Here is a 20,506-nt window from a genome sequence, read left to right on the forward strand (position 1 = left end):
AATAAATTTAACAACATTACTTTTCCTATATTAGTTTATAGAAACTCTTTTTCAAAAGATACCATTCTCAGACCTCGAACCAAATATTTAAGTTTCCTTTGCCCCCAAAGTTAAAGAAGTTCATTTCAAAATTCTAAATGGGATATATCAATCGAGTGAATTTTTATGAATTAGATTTGGTTTTGACTCAAATAAATGATTATTTTGTGACGATATTGAAACCTCAGAGCATTTGTTTTTTCATTGTGTGTATGTAGAGGCCTTATGGTCTGATATGTATGACTGGCTTTATCCAAAGATACCTCACCTCGAAGACTTCACAGCAAAGGACATTATATATGGACGTTTAATGAAAAATATCAATGACAACTTCCTGGTTAACAATATCCTCATGCTTGAGAAATTTTTTGTACATAAATCTAAATACCTAAAGGTGATACCAAGGTTCTATGCATTTCATGGTGAATTTGTTTCATTAACAAAAGCCCTTACAGTGATTAAGAAGAAAAATGCAATTATTATTTTGTCTACCATGGAAGAATATGATTTAAAAGAAAAACCCTAGCCTCTCATATATATTATTTGTTTTATTTATTATTTATTATTTTTATTTTTTGTGTGTGTATTTTATGTACATGCACCCGTTTTGTACGTTTATTGGTAGGAACTGTTATTATTGCCATATTGTTTGTACATGAACATAAAAAAGTCTCCCAGCGTTGCATTTCAAATACCAGCCTCTGGGTGGCGACCAACACAAATAAAGCGACTGAACCACTGCAACATCATTCGCAAATTTCACGCCCCCCCATGAATACAAAGTAGGTGAGAATCTTTAAAACAAGACTCTGACCTGTAATTTAAAAGGTTATAAACGTGCACGCTTACACACACGTGAGGCAATTATGAATAAATGCACGAATCAATATTTCTCAATGCGCTAAATTGATAAAATACTCACTGTTATTGCGACACTGCGTGGAGGGGGCGTGTCATCTCATCAATATTACCAAAGAGGGCGTGGCCTGGCATCACCTGCGCTTGTTCTGTGGAATCGCATGTGGTTGCAGCGCAGTACACACAGTGCGTTGAGTCGCAGCGTGAGCATCACCAGCAGCACAGCGGCGAATTCCATGGAAACAAGACTGGCTGATGCTGACTTTTCGCTCATACAGTGAGGTAATGTAACTGGAAAGTCTGACAGTTTGCGTCTCACAATGTTTCTTCATTATTATTTATGAGCATCATATGTTTTAATATAAGATTGGATCTCAGCACGCAGGTGAAGGTGACTGGGATTTAGAGACAGAAGTGTCCTTTAAAAATACCGCAGTGGTGTGCAATACGATGTTACGGGACAATCGTTTTGTACACCACACAGGGTGTTAAAGTCTGTTTAGATGTAAGGTTGATCGTAAAAGTGCTGTTCACTATCTATCTAATGTGCAGTGTATGTGTTTTAATGGACTGTTAAGCAGGTGCACTGCATTTTTTCTACCAACGAAGCCGTGAATATGTTGTCAGAGAGTGAAATGACAGTACCATTGTAATTTGATTGAATTATCCCCGGTAAGGCAGATAATATGTCTGTTACCAGCATCAAAGAAACGGTGTCTTTGGTGTGTTTTAATCTAACCAATCTTTATTGATGGTGGATGATACATAATCTGGTCAATGCTCAAGGTTTTGTTTGATTTGTCACTAAATGTCTGTAAATATTAAGTTGCCATTACACATAATCAGTTAAAAAGTGCCATGACCGATTAACTTGAAACATGACCAATCTTTATGCACCTAGAATGTGCCTTATACATTAAGAAACGAAATGCACTATAGATCATATAACTAATTGTTATGCTAAAGAAAAACAAATAATAATGTGGATTATTGTGCTTTTTTGAGGGTTTGCAACGTATCAGAGCCACATAATATATTGTATTTGCACAATAGTTGTTGTATGCAGGAAACGTTGCATTTCACATCTTAATACAATTCTGCAAGCAGAAGAGTAACGGTGGCGCATTTGAATGATTCTGTGATGAAATGCATGCATAGTTAGATATTTTTTATAAATAAATAGAAGTTATAAATAAAACTGAATGAAATAATTTTTGGGAGGTAATAATGTATTTATGAGAGATCATACTTGATCTCCTCATTACTCACAGCTCTTTCAGTGCAGCTGAGCTAGATTAAGTGCAGATGGAGACATCTACATTTGGGTGATTGGAGGTATTTCTTTGCCATCTGTGAAAATGGCAGGCTGAAAGTATAGAATTTATTATGTTTTGCCTGACAGATGGCTATATCAGAAATTTGTTCTTCTTTACATTCTTATGAACATTAATGAGCCCCAGAACGGCAAGGAGCCATAAATATGACAATGCTGTTTAAATTTCCTTTAGAAATGTGGAAGTATACCATTTCTCTGCCTCTATACTAACCAAAGAAATTACAAGATGTAACCAATGGCTCACTTGAAGTTGTGTTAACAGTAGCACACTTGACCTTAAAGGTCCGTACATGATGGATCGTGTTTTTCTGTTTTTAATGCAGGCAGCCATATTTACTTTGTCAGCATGTGTGTGCGATACTGTCAAGGTGACATGTTGTTTGTTCGTGTCACACTAAGAAGCGCACTCATTTTAATATTGGCGAGTGTTAACACTGATATGTTTACAGTATATGTGAGAATAAAAAAAATAACATACTGAGCACCTACAGTCATAATATGCACAAACAGGAACAAAAACAATATGCTGCACTATAGATCCGAGTTCAGCTTCAAAACATTCATTTTATCATATTTAAAGCTATTCCTCCCATATTTGTTGTACTATTTACATTGTGCATGTGGCATTTTCATTCAAAGTGAATTGTATTGCATTCAGACAGACATACATACAACAGCAGGCTATTTCAAATCTTTAAAACGTATGTAGTTTTATAACAACATTTAAGACATGAAAGATGCTCTGCACTAGAAAAAAAGATGAGTTCATTTTATATGATGTGTGTTCAACCCATCTGCTCTTGATATGTACCTTCGGAAAAAAAGACTGACTCTTGTTTCTCCCCGGATGCAGTGGGAATCCTTCGACAGAAAAGGAGTTAGCAGCCCGTGAATGCACTGTTGGCATGCAAGCCTGATGTAGTGAATCAGCATCAATTACACAACAACTTCATCTTTAGTAGAGTGAACCTTACCTGCGTGGATCTGAGCAGAACCTCAGGGTTCTTCAACTCCTGATGATCATGAGGCGTGCCAAACATCCTATCTGCGTGGTGGTGCTTGGGAGCCTATTATCTGTCATGCGGGGTTGGCCATTCGGACCTCACCTCGATTTGGATGTCACCCCCAGGACAACAGTGCGCAGCAGTGGTAAGATTCTTACAATTTCAGAACACTATATTCTGTTGTAGCCAAAGTGTGGTTTACACTTTAAAAAGTTTATTTTCTTATAAAACAAGATTAGTTATTGTTGAAGTGTGTATTAGACAACTCGAAAGTGTGTATTAGAAAGATCTAGCATTTTCTTTATAGGCCGTAATTGTTGCAGGGTGTAAACCGAAAATAACTCTCAGTAATGTCTCTGAAAATTCTCCTAGACAGCAGTGAGATTAAACCGAGAACAAACACAGACTTTTGGCTTAAGTGTGCTGCTTCTGACATTTCTCATCAAATTTGTGCGAGATTGAATGATATGAGCTGTTCTCCATGTTCACTTTATAGTTATTGATTTGTACTATTTGTCAACAATAATCCCGTATTGGCTGTTTTTTACCTCTTCAAAGCAATGTGCAAGTTGCTTAAACTGTATAGTGTTTGACCCTCCGTTTTACTGTAACCTTGAACAAACACTTTAGTTGCCATGTTTTTTTCTTCTGTATAATGGCTTATAATTCATCTTCAATGCAGATAATTTTATGCTCAAACGCTGCAGATCTCATCTTGTGAAATCCTTATTTTTCTTCATGCCCTGATTGTCTCAAGTCCTTGACCTATATTTGGACTCTCTTGGGAAGAGAGAGAGAGAGAGATGTTCGTACAGACATGCATGCATGGGCATGTTTCGGTAAATCTCTTTAAACAAAGGCTTGTGTTTCATATTAAGGCAATTCACTTAAACATTATATTAAAAATGAGCTCTATGTGTTTCGATGGAGGGTGTTTTAAACTTGTATAATGGTTTGCTACTTTAAGGAATAGTTCACCTTCAAAACGAAAACTCTGTCTTTGTTTACACACTCTCTCCTGTATGACTTTCTTTCTTCTGCAGAACACAGAAGAAGATATTTTGAAAAATGAACAATGGGCAACAGAAACCCATTGGTCCCCATTGACTTGCATTGGTTTTGTGTCCATACAATAAAAGTCAATGGGGACCAACGGACCAAACGTTTATAAAAATATAAGCTTTTGTGTTTTGCAAAAGACAATCACACAGGTTAAAATGACAACAGGGTGAGTAAATCATAACATTATTTTTATTTTAAAGGTGAACTATTCCTTATAAAGTGTTTTTGTATCCCGAGGTCATCATTGGTTCATGGTTGTCTGGTTTTTGTAGCGCTTAGCAGGCCTGAAGTAATGCTGAAATGAAATATGTCTACAGGTGTAATTCGTCTAGGGCAGCAAGACACGAGGGAAATGTCACAGTTAAAGAGTTGAATGTCTAATGGTGATAATGACATTGAGAGACAAAGTTATATATGTTATATAAGATTAAATATCAATATGTCATATATTTGTAGCTGTTGTTTTCTTAGAAAGTTGCCTTCATGTAATCCTATTTAAGGTTATGGTAATACTTCATTGCTCCTGAAGTAATGGGATTACTGTTGCTTAGCATATTTTCTGCCCACAGTGTCACTGTACAAGATTCTGGGGTTGTGAAAATGTGCGAATATGAGTCAATCACAAAATCAAGGAAGTTGGACATTAACAATAAAGCATTTCTAGATGTATTGTGGTCATTCCAGTCCAGTATGTGTTGAATTTCAACAAAATCAAACCTCAGGAGTGACATCAAGTCATCCAAAAGCAATGTGAAAGACTGACGGCATGACAAGACACATGAAAACTGTGACAAAAATCGAGGTTATCACTTAAAACATTTTTTTACTTTTCCGAAATACATGTACAAATATTACCGCTGTATAGCATAGAAGTGAATATGAACTTGTTTTCGTTACAGTATCTCAGGTGTGAAAATATACAGAGCATCTTTTCAGTTTTTTTACCTGTTTCTCCCGTTTTCATTTTCTGCAAATAAATGCAAATAGAAACAATAATTGTATTAATATTGTAAGTAGTTCACAGAATGACACAAAAATTACAATGATGATGTTGAACATCTGATAACCAAACAACACAGCATGTGAAGTCTGAAAACATATCCAGATCTATATTTGCTGTTCGGCCAGCAAAGTAGCATTTATTGAAACTGCTCAAGATCACAGGATAGATATTTGAAATGGACGTCTGACAATTTCACATTTGCTGTAGTTTTAGACACTCTTTAAGAGTAGTAGCGTTCCTCTGGGACTCAAAGTGTAGGCTTCATAATCCTGAACCGAAGAATCCAGTCCTTTGGTGGCTGGGGATTTATCTGCGTGGGGGTTGCTGTTGTCTTGGTGACAGGAATCAAACGGTGGCATCTACTTTTGTCTTTTACAGAAATAACATAAAAAATGCTTCATATATTTAAAGTTGCATGCGTTTTGTTATACTACAATATGTTTTAATGTCACAATAGTCCAGTGTGTCTGAGATGGAGTATATTGATAGTATTGTTTTTTGTTAAGTATTTTGCATGCTTAAAATATTCTTAGACATGACTAAAGCCAAATGGCACAATTCTTTGCTGAGATGCACATTTATACATTTGGCAGATGCTGAAATTCAAAGGAACTTAGTACATTCAAGCTACAGTATACATTTTATAGTACATTGCAATCCTCATGAATCAAACTTGTGATTTTATTGACGCTTGCACCATGATCTATTATCTGAACTTGCGGGACGTTAATGTATTTTGTGTTTTAAACCTTAGAAAGATGCTAATATAAATTTGTTTGAGACACAAATGAAACCTCTTTAAAGCATGGGTGGAACTGCAAGGGGTCCACTTATTATTCTTTACTCCCAGGCAACTTGAAAAACAACTCGAAATGAAAGCATGTTACATATTACTATAAAACAGAATATATAAGGAGTTACGTGCAAATAAACTGCATTCTCATATATTTTAGAAATTCTGTTTAAATTCGTTGAGCTGTAAAGCGCTAATTTGACAGGCAAATGACACCATACGGCTTCCCAGTGTAAGCTCTGGAAAACTATTGGACGTGTTTAAAATCAATGAAATGCGCACCGTGTACCGATAGTGCAAATCAAACAAGTTGCCCCAAAAATAACGCAAACTTGTTTCATGTTTCTCTCCGTAAGGCTAAAATAAGTGGTCCTCGCTCCGAAAAACGTTGAAGACCCCTGCTTTAAAGGGATAGTTCATCCAAAAAGAAAAATTATTTTATCACTTATTCACTCTCATGTCGTTCAAAACATGTATATGACCATTTCCTTTGTGAACACAAAATTTTAGAAATGTCTCAGTGGTTTTGGGTCCATGCAAGGGAAGTCAATGGGGTCCAATGTTGTTACCAATATTCTTCTGCAGAACACAAAAGAAGATATTTTGAGGAAAGTCATACAGGTTTGAAATGACGCTCACTATACCCTTTACTAGTATTTGTTGTATATCGGATACATTTTAAATGCAGTGTTTTACTATTGTGGAAGCTAATGGGGTAAACATTTGTTTTGTGATCTTGGTGACACGTGACCGTGGTTGTGTAATGTTGATCACGTCTGCGGCTGACTGCCCTCACCCAGTGTCAGTATTTATTAACTCAGCGTTTGCCCCCAAGCAAACACGACTCTGATTGGACGCTCGAGTTTGGGCCAGAGTTGGAGTGACTCAACAGTCAAATCATGCTCACACACACAATCTTAGATACAGCATCACTTTGTGGTTAAAGCCAGAAATGACATTTTGCATACATCCCTATGGGGTGGCCTTGACAAACACACAGAGCCACCCACCCACACACAAATTAGATTAATATAATCTTATTTAAAACGTTAATACAGACACATCTTCTGTGGATGTAATTTGCATAATACTGAGCTGTTGTGAAGGTCACAGTGTGGTTGAAACATGGTTCTAGAGAATATCAAATAAACAGCGCACATGCTCACATAAACATGCCAGGAGACCTTGGGCTCTGTGTTGACGTTGACCATTGATCTGTTAGTCCGGTGTGCTGAACAGGATCTGTTTTCATAGACCTAATCCAGAGGCTTGTGTAGCACCCAAGCACTCCATCAAGGATCAGGTGATCTTTGACTTTTAAACTGCTGAATTCGGGAGATTTATATGTAGTTACATTTAAAGTGAATTTCAGTTTTTGGACTCCCCTTCCCATCATTTTTGTTGTGTGTGTTGAGAGCAGAAGTGATGCGGCTGTGTCTTTGTGCGTGTGTTTGTGTGCATACATGGACCAAGGACAAAATTGTGTGTGTGCCTCGGGCTGAAAGGCTTTCGTGTCCTCACTCAGATTACCGTCATTTCTACACTCATCACTGTGTGTGGCAGTAACTTATCTTCTTCAATCTATACAACGAGACACAAGGATTCGCTACAAACACAGGATGGCGTCACTTCGCCCGAGGTCTCGATTTAGTGTTTGCATGACTTAATCTTTTCTTTCCTGTTATGAGTAATATTTACATCGGCTCTTGACTGTCTCATACGCACTGCCACCCTGAGGTTTGTTCCGACCTTTTTTTTTGATTGACAGTTTAACGTCACAGTGTGTTGGGTTTGGATATCGGAGATGCCACATTTGGGATGTGTTTTAAAGTCATGTATTGTGAGTTTGGATGGTAGATTTGGTGAAGGTTGATGACACAGTGCTTGACCACAGTGTTTGGAGGGAGGAGTGTTGAGGGGTACCATGGTTGATGATGGTTGATGTGTGGCCTAATACTGCCATGTCTCATCAGTACAGTACAACCATCTCTCCACATGAAGCAGAAAATCTCTGCATGTATGAAGTGAAATGTAGGTGATAACACAAACCTTCACAACTCAGAATATGTCATACATTTTTAAGAAGCAGAGCACCCAAATCATTTATCAGATGGAGTGACATTACCACCTTTCAAACATTTTGTGTTATTGTGCTTAAAATCCCGTTTAGGGGAAAGTTCCCCCAAAAGTAAAATGTATTTTATTATTTACTCACCCTCATGTCATTTCAAACTTGTATTACTTTCTTTCTTCTGCAGAATACAAAATATATTCTGAACTATTCTGACTTCCATTGTATGGACCACCAAAACATTTCTTAAAATATCTAGAAGAAATAGAGAATAGATGAAAGCGTTATACGCAAGTTTTGAATGAGATGGTGAATAAATGACGTAATGTTTTAACCCTTTAATGCATATCATTGCATTTCATCTCATGCAACTTTTTCCACCCATCTGTAAAGCTGTAATTTTTAAGGTCATGTTTTCAATTCACATTCAGGCACCGTGAACTGTTTAGTTTGTGCGGGTTTTTAGGATTCAGCTGTCCGTTTATTTATCACATTAAACAGATTTCAGAGACAAAAGAAAGCCGCCCGTTTGAGCGTGTCTCTGTCGATGAAGCCATGTTTGTCCCTGTTTTTCTAACACTTTCTATCATTTCCTGCAGGGCTGCTGGGATGTAATCGTTTTCATGGAGCTGCGGTGAACTACAGTTCTATGCTGCTTGAGGATGGCTTCGGGGTTCTGTATGTCGGGGCCAGAGAAGCCATTTATAAAATGGACGCCACTAATATTTCACACAATAGCACACTTTCTGTGAGTTATGGTTTCGAAGCTTGCCTAAAATAAGTTTTAATATGTCACATTGGTGATAATACTTGTATTGTTTGTCCCTTTCCTCCAACAGTTGGAATGGGCGGCTTCTGCTGACCAGAAGAAACAGTGTCTGGGCAAAGGGAAGAACAATCAGGTATCGCTATTCTTGATGTGTACAATATCTTGCCCTAAATCCCACTGTAATTGCAGATCTGATGGAACCCATAAAACCATGTTTTTAGGTCTTTGTGAATAAAAGTATATCTCAAACTAATCCTCAAAGTGTGTGAACTCACAGTCAAGAGTGTCTGTATGGTGTGCACATTTACGCATATATTTTGCCGTTATGTCTTATGTTATGTATATGCACAATGCACATATGGAAATTTATAAAAAATAACGTTTGTACATTGTTGGCTTCTGGTTCTAAGGACAAAAGGGAACGCAGATTTTTTTAGCAGCTAACCATAGTGATTCCAGAATACATGGAATACATCTGAAACACCATATTTAAACAGATTAATACACAAATGCATCATAAACGTAAGATACGTACGTGCTTCAGAAATGTGTCCAAGTATTTCAGCAGAGAGAGTTTAAAGTAGACCACACCGCACAAAATACTTGTATAATGTACAAAAGCATCATGGAAGTAGAAGAAGAGAAGATTGTATATAGTTTAGTGGCTTGATATGCTAAGACGTCCACCTTTGCCTACAGTGCTTGGAACTCCATTCAAAAAATTGAAGTTACAACGTTAGTTTTATGTATTAAGAATTTTTTCTTGTTGTTTGCACTACAGACCGAATGTTACAATCATGTGCGTTTCCTGGACCGATACAATGACACTCACCTTTACACCTGTGGAACTCACGCCTTCAGACCTCGCTGCGCTTATATAGTAAGACATTTAACTCTCTCTGTGCCTGTCTATCATAATGCAAACAAATGTTACTTTGTATGAAGGACACAGATTATTGTAAAATGTTAAAGCATGTCACTTTATCTTCCCATCTCTTGACAGGACGTGGCACAATTTACATTTGTGCGTTTTGAGGAGGGAAAAGAGAAATGTCCTTATGATCCTACAAAAGGCTACACTGGATTTATAATTGGTAAAAGGATGTTGTTCTTAATCTTGTTTTGTAATGATACATCATGTGTGTATTCTTTCAGGTGATCTATACTATAATATAACTTCCCTTCACAGATGGTGAGATGTATTCTGCCTCCCAGTATGAGTTTCGTAGCATCCCTGATATCAGACGCAACTTTCCTTTTCCCAATTTAAGAACAGATGATTCCCCATCAAGATGGCTGCTCGGTTTGTCCAGTTTATTTACAACAGTTAAAATCAAATTGAGACAAGAATTGATTTTTACATTTCTGAAGATTTCATGTCTTATTTTTTGATACGTGTAGAACATGCTGTAAACTGCTGCTGTGCGTGTTTAAGGTAGCAAATTGCAGCTTTTCAATAAAAAAAGAAATGAACAAAAGATCGCTAAAGACTAACAGTTTGAATCAATAAACATTGTACTTTGAGATATCTCTCACACACAATAACATCTGTACCGCACATAATTTGGTCATTTTAGTGCTGGCAGCAGCTCACGCTGATGTTCTCTCCCGCAGAGGCGGATTTTGTTGGCTCAGCGATTTTGAGAGAGAGCGTCAACAGCTCTATCGGGGATGATGACAAAGTCTATTTCTTCTTTACTGAGAGGAACGTGGAACCAACTGCTTACTCAAGCCAGACCAAAGTGGCCCGGGTGGCCCGTGTGTGTAAGGTGAGAATATCATTGTGCCACATTCAATAGAGTAAATTTCCTAAAACTTCATTTTCTTCTTAATACATTTTATCCAGATATCCAAACAAATATATATTTTTAATATATTGGGAAATTGTTCTTATGACATGCATAGCACAACACTGTATTTAAAGGGATAGGTCATACAACAATTACAATTCTGTCATCATTTATTTGCCCTGAAAACCTGTATTTGGCTGTGGAACAAAAAAAGAAGATATTTTGAGAAACGTCTCAGTGGTTTTGTGTCCATACAATGGAAGTCAGTGGGGTCCAATGTTGTTTGGTTACCAGCTTTCTTTTATATCTTTTATTTATGCAGCATAAAGTAAGTTAAACAGATTTGAAATGACATGAATATGAGTAAATAATGAATGCAATTTTATTTTTGGAAGAACTGTCCCTTTAAGAACTACTGTAACGCAAAGGCTTATCTGACTAAACATCATTCTTTATGATCAAATGTATTCAGTTCTACATGAAAAAGAGCATTTCCCACATAAATACAATTTCGATGAATCAAACTTGCATAAATCTTCACAATCCGAAACTGCGACTGCTCTCATCTCACTACGTTCCTGGAGGCTCTGTGGTTTTCCACTGTTGCCGGGCAGATGAAACCTGACTGGACAAACTCCTCAATCTTTCTCCCACACTTCTCCCTACTGCATTATTCTCATCTCATTTACCATTTTCATTGTGCTGGAATGAACCACTCCACATTTTCCCCCACTGTTAAATTTTCATTACGCCTGCGTTCACACTCACTGCAGAAATCTTCACGGCTCTGGGAAGAAGGTCAGGTCCCTTACTGGTTGACTTTCTGCTTTCTGAGTTAGGAGAGAGAGCATCTCCAGTTCAAAGTAGGCCACATCACACCACACATCAATACGCCCAACGCACACATGCGCTCGTGCAGATACAAACGTATATATTGCACAAAAGCCCGATAGTATATGAAAGAAGAATGTGTGGATGTATTTCAGTTTTAGTAGCTTTGCCAATGCCACAATAATCTGATACCGAGATCACATAACAGGTTTCTCACGGAGAAGGTGTACAACAAGATCTTTGGCCTTTTCTCTTTCATGCGAGACATCTTAGAGCTGGCCTGAACGAATCTAAACTGACACCTCAGTTACCCTGCAGGGCTTTAAGTTACTACTACAGTATATCCTAATGGAAGCCAAGCAGAAGTACATTTAGGACAGTTTTCATGCTCACAACTGTGTCATTTTAAGCAGTATGTTTAATTCAGGGGACATTAACCTGCCAGGACTTGGTGCATTTGGCTGTGAAACGCTCTCAGGGGTAGATGTGAATTACACAAAAGCCCTGGGGTGGATTGAGGCGGGCGGCTGTGTTGAATCTGGTAGTGAGATCCAGATTGTGAGATGATGATTTTCTTTCCAACATAATCAGAAATGTGATAAAACTCCAATACGCCGTACTGTATACACTAGAGCTATCACAATGTCAGATGATTTTCACTACATCCTTTTGTTCATGATAATCAATTCACAACAACAATATCATTGCAATATCTATTTGAAACTTGTTCAAATTTAAGTTTCATATTTTCTGTCAATAAATCACTGTTAAAATAAGAGCGTGGCTCTTTTAAAGTGATACTACACCCAAAAAAGGCAATTCTGTCATCATTTTCTTACCGTCATGTCACTTCAGACCTGTATATGTTTCTTGATTCTACAGAAAACAAAGAAGATATTTTGAAGAATGTTGGTAACCAAACAGCAGCGGTACTCATTCACTTCTATTGTACGGACACAAAGCCATACGATTCGATTCTTATCATTCTTCAATGTATCTTTTTTGTTTTCTGAAACAGTTTTAAAATGGCCGAATGTTGGGTAAAATATGACAGAATTTACATTTTTGGGTGATCTATCACTAAGACAGAATGTTGAATGGGCCAAAAGCAGCACCTACTATATTGAAGTGTCAAGCAAATACTAGTGATGAATTTTTCACAATTTTGTGTGTAGTTTTAACACAGTATAAATCAGAATATTTGATTATATAAACCAGGATAATATCATTTTTATATTCTGCCAATGTTTTTGCATCTAGCTTGCCGCATAAGAGAAAGCACTTTCAAAGAACTGCAGACTATTTGCGACACATTGCATTGTTCCTACCGCCCTGAAAAAACTGTGACTTTATATGTTTTGTTGTGTGTTATTACAGTTTTATCCAACTCTCATTTCCCTTTCTCAGGGTGATATTGGAGGTCAAAGGACTCTACAGAGGAAATGGACGTCCTTTTTGAAGGCCAGGCTGGTGTGTTCTATTCCTGAATATGAGCTTCAGCTAAACGTCCTACGCAGCGTTCATGTCGTCGAGGGGGCCGATGTACAAGACACCATCTTTTATGGCGTTTTCGGACTTGAATGGTGAGAAAATTAACTTGATATATGGTTAATGCCTAACCTTTATTCCATGCGACTTCTATTGAACTGTTATGTATTAGTTTGGTTTCAGACCTGTAAGAAAGGTGTCTGTTGATTGTGACATTTTGAGACCTCAGCCAAGTTTGGGGTATGCAGGTAATTGATCAATTTTGGATCCTGTCATGTCAAGGTTGTGTTTGGCCAGGTATCAGAGAGTAGAAATGTTCTGAGTCGTCTCATTAAACGGGATGTGAGCAAAAGTAACATTCATCTTTTAGCATGTGACTGCGTGTTATCTTCATTCTCAGAAGATGGTTGACTAAAGGATTTTACTGTGAGCATCTCTAATTATTCCCATGTGCTTATGTTCCCGACACACACAATATAACACAGGGCACTGGGCCAGTGTTTGAGCTGGCAGAATCTAAAGAAGAGAGAGGGGGGGAGAGAGAGAAGAGGTGTATGCAGAGTCATGCTGCATCAAATTGTCCTTTGTTGGGGACCAGGGGAACCATAACAAACTTCCTATCTTAAGTCCTACTGTAAGTTAAGGTCGGACAAGATGAATGTTCTAAATGGATTCAAAATGTAATTCGCAATGGTCCGTAAATAAATAAAATAGGAATTAGTACTGGATGTTTCAGAAAAACAGCCCCAGATTGCCCCATCAAACCCAAAAGACACAATGGCTCTTTTCCTTCGCTTTGAAGACAGTCATAACATATATATTTCCTTTTGAGACTAATCCTGTATTATGTCCCACAGGTGAAAAGAATAGCATCGTGAAGCTTCTAGGATGTGTTTTACATGCTCAGAGAATTGTTTGTAGACTTTTCTATTATCATACAAAGGCAATTGTTTAAAAAGATTTAGTTGTTTTCAGTTAGTTGCAAGTATTTGACTTTAAAAATCCTGATTTTAACATAATGGTTCTTCTGTGTCTAGCATTGTCGGTCTGGGAGGACATTAAATCTGTCATTTCACACACGGCACTGATATGTTGAGGATTTACACTTTTAATTCACTTTAGTAAATTATTCACAAAATGTATCAAATTAAAGTGAATGCGAGCTTTAATAAAGATGTGAACTTCACATATTTGATTTAAGCCTTATCTTGCCCCTTGGACTTCTGTTCTGAGCGCATTGGTAAATGTAAATATTATTTTGCCTTAACAAATTGAAGAACAAGTCGAAATGTTCTGTGATATTCGACATTGCCGAATCATTTCTGTAACTTTTTATTCTTTCTCTTATTTTCACTGTCAGGAGAAATGTTAAAATGTCTGCAGTGTGTCAGTATTCCCTGAGAGATGTCCAGACAGCTTTTGATGGGCCGTACATGGAGCTACAGGACTCAAAATGGAGAGAATACACTGGGAAAGTGCCAGATCCAAGACCTGGTTCGGTGAGTCTCTCAGAATCCCTCTGCGTCAAAATCTGCCCATAATCTATGTAACACACATAATCTGTGAGCGTTCTTCAGCAAAAGATATAGATATATACTGTATGGGCAATTCCAACGTTATGGACGTGACATTTTGCGTTATGGACGTGACATAAAAATGCTCTTGTTACGAATATATTGAACCAACTGTTTATATTTGACTAAACCCTTGTTGATAGAGTCTAAACATTAAAAATGTCAGTCTATGAACAAATTTTCTATTTTAAAAAAGGGAAATAAATATGCGTTATTGATGGGCCAAAAAAGGATGCGGTTTTTGGGAGACGACAAACTTTGTAGAATTTCTGTGAAATAAAATGCACAATCCTGAAGCAATAAAACCCAATGAAAATGGAGAAACGATGCCTCTTTATAGAACATAAAATAGTTGCTTTATTTTAGTTTTCATGTGTCCATTTATGATTAATATGTAGCTTTATGGATGTGACAATCCTGAAAATGCACAATCCACTTACCTGACTATGAAAAATCATGCACTAAAAGAAAAAGAGATATCACGTGGCTATTTGAACCACCAAATGTTAATATCTGTGCTGTTTACCATAGTAAAACACGTTAGTAGAAGCTTCTTTTTGTCATGGTAAGGTTGACATTTTCACAGAATTGTCCGTATGTAGATACCATATTTTTTGCATCTATTATATTTGAACTCATCAATATAGTTATATTACAGCTCTTTTCTTTGTTTTCAGTGTATTACCGACCGGCATCGAGCTCTGCTCCTAAATTCCTCAAGGGATCTTCCTGACAACGTATTGAATTTTGCTCGAAGATACCCTTCAATGGCCATTCAAATCCAGCCGGTTGGAGGACGACCCCTTCTGCTCCAGAGGAGTTCAGATTACACCAAGATTTCCGTACATCAGGTTACAGGTTTGGATGGACACGTCTATGACATGCTCTTCATTGGAACAGGTATTTAAGGGTTATTTTGCTTTATTAGCCATTGATTCATATATATTTTTTATATTTGCGTTTCATTGTATGAAATAAAAGCGAAGTCGCTTCACTCATAATAATCGACTATAATGTAATGGTTTATCTCCAGATGATGGCTGGTTACACAGGGCTGTAAAGATCAGAGGCCGTATGCACATTATTGAGGAGATTCAGCTGTTCGAGGAAAAACAACCCATCAACAACCTGGTTATATCACAAAAACAGGTGGCCCATAATGCACCGTTAAAAACAGCACTAACCTTGATGTTTTAACATGCAGTGCAAATGCGCATGGATACCATAAATCTGTCCGCTTGCGTTCATTAGGAAAGCATCTACATAAGCGCCAATTCTGGACTGGTGCAGGTACCGCTGTCATCCTGCGAGCGGTACACTTCCTGTTATGACTGTGTGTTTGCACGAGACCCACTCTGCGCTTGGGATGGAAGACTATGTGTTGAGATATCATCCTACCCTAACAGGTAAAAGCAGGTTTTTAGGTTGATAAAATAAGAATAAATTGCCATTTTAATGACTTTTTTGAATACTTAAGTGGTGAAATATTGTGTTGTCACATGACATTCTGTATAAAAGCAAGTTTATCTGCGGTATTATTTGGTATGTGGTTTATATTATAATCTTTAGTTTTATATATTTAAATCATTTAACACACTGAGGTTTAAACAGTTACAACTTAAGGTCAAATATGTAATGTTGCAGTCTGTAATAAATTACCTCACATCTGTTTTATTTGCTCACCGGGTTCATTTTACTCTTCTTTTGGTACATAGTGAAACTTAATTTTGGACTCATTTACTGTACATTCTGTTTTGCATTCTTAGTTTAACTCTTTAATATTTACTGTGATATTTGCATTTTGTAGGTCCAGGCTTATCCAGGATGTACAGATGGGAAGCAGAGGCTGTACAAATATTACAAGCGATGGTATGTTTCCATGTGAATTATGTGAAAATTCTGTCATCATTTATTAATTAATTCATACATTCATCCTCATGTCATTCAAAACCTGTATATGACTCTTTCTTCTGTGGAACACAAAAGAATATACTCTGAGAAATGTCTCAGTGGTTTTGCACAATGGGTGTCAATGGAGGACAATGTTGTTTGGTTTCCAACATTCTTCGAAATATCTTCTTTTGTATTCTGCAGAAGAAAGTAAATAATGAAGGGAATCATTTAGATTTTGGATCTAAGAGTCCCTTTAAGAGCTGATGTGTCCCATATCTCACCAGGTTTCGTCACACACCGTGCCCGTGTGGTTATGGCAGGAGATGATGTTCTCTTGCAGTGTGAGATTCATTCTAACCTGGCCTCTCCTCATTGGACACTGAACGGTCAGCAGCTACAAGGATACGCCGTGGATTTTGGCTTCCGCACTGGCACCGACGGCCTCCTCATCATTGGTGCCCAGATTCAGCAAAGCGGACACTACCGCTGCTACTCAGTAGAAAACAACGTCTGGGTTCCTGTTCGCAGCTACGTGGTGAGAGTCCAACCCGTGTCGCCCCCTTCGTCACATTTGTCTCCAAACCCAACTGCTCTTCCCGAGAGTTTCTTCACCACTGCAACCGCACCGACTCCGAGCCCTTCCAGTGGTCCCGTTGAGCAGCTCCTATCCCCCCCACCTGCCCCACTGCCCTCCGGACCAGAATTTCAGACCTTCAGGCACATGGAAGCTATGTACATCTCTCTGGTGGCTGTTCTCGGTGGGCTTTGTCTAGTTCTGACAGTGGTCCTGCTGTATGTTAGCTTCTGTGCGCGGGGCGTTCCAGATGTCAGAAAGTACCACCAGGAGTTTTCAGTAACCATGGCAACCCAAAGAAAAAGGAGCTCGCACTTCGAGCTCAAGACAATTTCGAGTCATTGCAATGGGAGAACGGAGGGACGGAGTAGAGCTGTGTCACGAGACGGGGAGTTTCTACAGATCATTTCGGCAGACGTCCAGTCTTCACCGTGTAAAGATACTCCGCCCGCGCCACCTCTCCCGATGCCTCCCCCCCTGCCATCCACAGAGTATGCCAACGGACTGTCGGCCACGCTGCCTAGCATGCTGAGAAAAATCAACGGGAACAGCTACATGCTCCTCACTCAGACTGACTCGGGGATGACGTCACCGATGTACCACTCATTTACAGAGGAGCTTAACAAGATCCTCGAAAAAAGGAAGCATACACAGGACATCCAACCAGATGAGAGCTCAGTGTAGATCCATCACACGTCATAACTGTATCGCCCCCTTGTGGTGGGAAGTTTAACTTTGTATAAAGAACCACCATTCCAACACAGCCAGGTTTGTGTTTTGGGAGGTTCTTCGTTGTATCTCTGCGAGCATCTACAGCTTACTGAGAACAGTCAGATTTATCAATGACAAATGTATTTCTGGGCTACTGACCAAGGTACAGACTAGACGTCAGTCATAGCTATTGACTACTTGACTGGGGACAGTTAAAAATGCAAGCTGTGCTAACTTTCCAGAGTTTGAAGACACAGCACTAATAATCTTATGGTTGGGATCTTTAGTTTCAAAGATATTTTATAGAGTGTCCAAAGACTGTGTAGACAAAGCAGAGAATATTTGTATAAAATCAAGGTTGTATTGATCAAATCCAGAGACGTTTACAGAGATTTTTTGCATAGTTGCACCTAATGTAAATAACAATCATTTTGATATCAAGGTTAATGAAAAAAAAAAACGTGGTTCTCAACTGGTAGCCCACGACTGAGACTCTCTATAATATATATATATATATATAGAGAGAGACGCATACACGCACACACTAGCATTCAAAAGTCTAGGATCACCTGTATTTGAAATGTATTTTGAAATGTATTTTTGTAGACTGAAATATATAAAAACATAATTGGGTGGTTTCCCCGACAGGGATTAGGTTAAACCAGCACTTGGTCTAACTTAAATTAGGACATTAAAGTCATTTTTTACAAATAAAACATTACTTGTGTGCATTTTGAGACAACACAATGGCACGGATGTATTTTAATGCATGTCAGTGCAAGTTTGTTTTCAGTCTGGATAACTCTAAAATGTATTTTAGTCTAGGACTAGTATTGATGCCTGTCCGGGAAACCGCCCCAATAATTGATTTTCATTAAAAAATGGAAAACATTTGATAATGGTTTGGAAATGGATCTTTTGGACAAAATAAGCCAATAGGAGCCCAGCATAGATGGCAGATTTCTATTGTTCACATACTGTATAAGGCATATAAAATAATCGCAACAAATTTTAAATGCACTCATACATGTAGTTTTATGTATATGGTTATTCTGAATTTAATTCTGTAGTGTATGTTGTGATTCGCACTGGTTAAACGGTGTTAAGCAGGGATGATGCTCAAGTGTTGAGTCAGCACTTGTCTCTCCCGGTGGGTTTCCAGCTCATGCTGGTCTATTTATCAGCACAGACAGGAAAAGCAGTGCCTGGCGAGATCTCTGTCTAGATGTGGAGAGAGCTGCGAAGGTTTAACACAGCAGAGTTTAGAAAGAGACACATAATCTGCTGGGTTTGGCCAGTGAGCGGTGAAGCTACAGCTGCTGTCATTCTGACTCATTACAGTCCACTCAGTTTAAATCTCTTCTCTGTTATTCTTCATTTTTGTAGCATTAAGGAATTCATTTTTCAAAACATTTGTGATTGTATCAATCTCTATTAATGTTTCTTTAAACCTAGTCGACGCTCAGGTAGTTAGTTGACTTCACCAAACAACTTGTCTGCATAGTTTTATTTGCTTATTGGAGCATTGGCATTTTAAAATGTTTGGATGTCAAACACGCATTTTGGTTCAATTATACAACTACATTGAAATCAACATGAAACGCTGTTAGCAACCGCAACTTTCATAACATGACATTCAACAAGAAATATCTAGACTAAGAAATATTATGAAGATAAACATTTTGCTCTTTGGAGCAACATGCACTGATGGATCATTTGTAAAACAACCAGGAACATGTTTTAGGAAAGTTAGTAGGATACGTTTAAATTTCTTATTGACTTGTGTTGTATGTCTACTACTTCTGTTCATAAACTGTGACTCATAAATGTTTAGATATTAATACGGCTTTCATTGTGTTTGAGAATATACACTGCCTTCCCTGAAATCTCACAGAACCTTTAGCACTTTTTTTGCCATTTTCCCCCCAAGTTTTTGCTATGCTATGTAACTCACAGGGTATTAGGGTACCAATTGTTTCCATATTTTAGAGTGTACATTTACTGAACAATATTTGAAGTTTACAGCCTATTAAAGTATTTATTGTTATTACTGTTTCTTTATCATGTGAACCCAAAAGTACCTGACCTAAACCTAATTTTCTGTCACAGTTGCAGATTTTAACCAGATTCTCATCTAAATCAGGCCTGTTCATATATCCCCTATGTACCCGTTACTTAGCAACAAAGATCTTAATTTAGAACTTTCTTTAATCCCCATAATGGGTCAAGCTAGTTTTCACTGGGGACAAAAGATGCGATCAGAGCACTAGTCTCATCTGCTTGTAATAAATGGGACATATTAATAAATATACTTTTCTTTCGAACTAATTCATTATAACATGTCTTACATTGATTGGATGCTTAGCCTTGGGTTATTCTGACTGGATACTGTCACGCAACCATTGATTTATCTCCCTGGAAACCTGGTTGGGTTCTACTGCTGTAGCTGCGACAACATGAATTAAGAAGTCTGAAGAAATCAGAATCCATGGTCAAGGTCTTTCAAAGTAATCATATATTGATCACAAGTTAATAAAAATAAAGTGCCAATATAATTGATTGTGTGATTTCATCCAACATACATATCGTTTTCGCCCACGTGATAATGGTCTGTGGCATACAGCTTGGAGTATTTTCTAGAAATGTGTGGGAGTGAGAAAAGCGCTCCTACTGTGACCATACGCTTTGCATGACTGTTACTGTAGATGAA

The 20,506-nt window shown here is 37.9% G+C and overlaps 1 protein-coding gene across 1 annotated transcript; it reads left to right on the forward strand.

The window, feature by feature from the left end:
- Positions 1-1,062: 1,062 nt before the first annotated feature.
- Positions 1,063-18,685, forward strand: sema4gb (sema domain, immunoglobulin domain (Ig), transmembrane domain (TM) and short cytoplasmic domain, (semaphorin) 4Gb). Its single transcript, XM_079476555.1, has 15 exons — positions 1,063-1,179; positions 3,087-3,382; positions 8,766-8,914; positions 9,006-9,068; positions 9,717-9,815; positions 9,939-10,029; positions 10,125-10,238; positions 10,550-10,704; positions 12,964-13,139; positions 14,405-14,543; positions 15,296-15,518; positions 15,652-15,767; positions 15,870-16,024; positions 16,426-16,487; positions 16,796-18,685. Exons 2-15 carry the CDS (start codon positions 3,250-3,252, stop codon positions 17,767-17,769), a joined length of 2,649 nt encoding a protein of 882 aa, XP_079332681.1. The 5' UTR covers positions 1,063-1,179; positions 3,087-3,249; the 3' UTR covers positions 17,770-18,685.
- The last annotated feature ends 1,821 nt before the right edge of the window (positions 18,686-20,506 follow it).

Source organism: Barbatula barbatula (genome assembly GCF_947034865.1).
Source record: "Barbatula barbatula genome assembly, chromosome: 16".
Lineage (NCBI taxonomy): Eukaryota > Metazoa > Chordata > Actinopteri > Cypriniformes > Nemacheilidae > Barbatula > Barbatula barbatula.

What these genes read in the sequence shown, in the direction of transcription:
- sema4gb (XM_079476555.1), top strand. Translation starts at nt 3,250, where the DNA reads ATGATCATGAGGCGTGCCAAACATCCTATCTGCGTGGTGGTGCTTGGG. An exon ending in GGCGTTTTCGGACTTGAATG is followed by an intron (nt 13,140 to 14,404) that starts GTGAGAAAATTA and finishes TTTCACTGTCAG; the next exon opens with GAGAAATGTTAAAATGTCTG. An exon ending in TACAAATATTACAAGCGATG is followed by an intron (nt 16,488 to 16,795) that starts GTATGTTTCCAT and finishes ATATCTCACCAG; the next exon opens with GTTTCGTCACACACCGTGCC.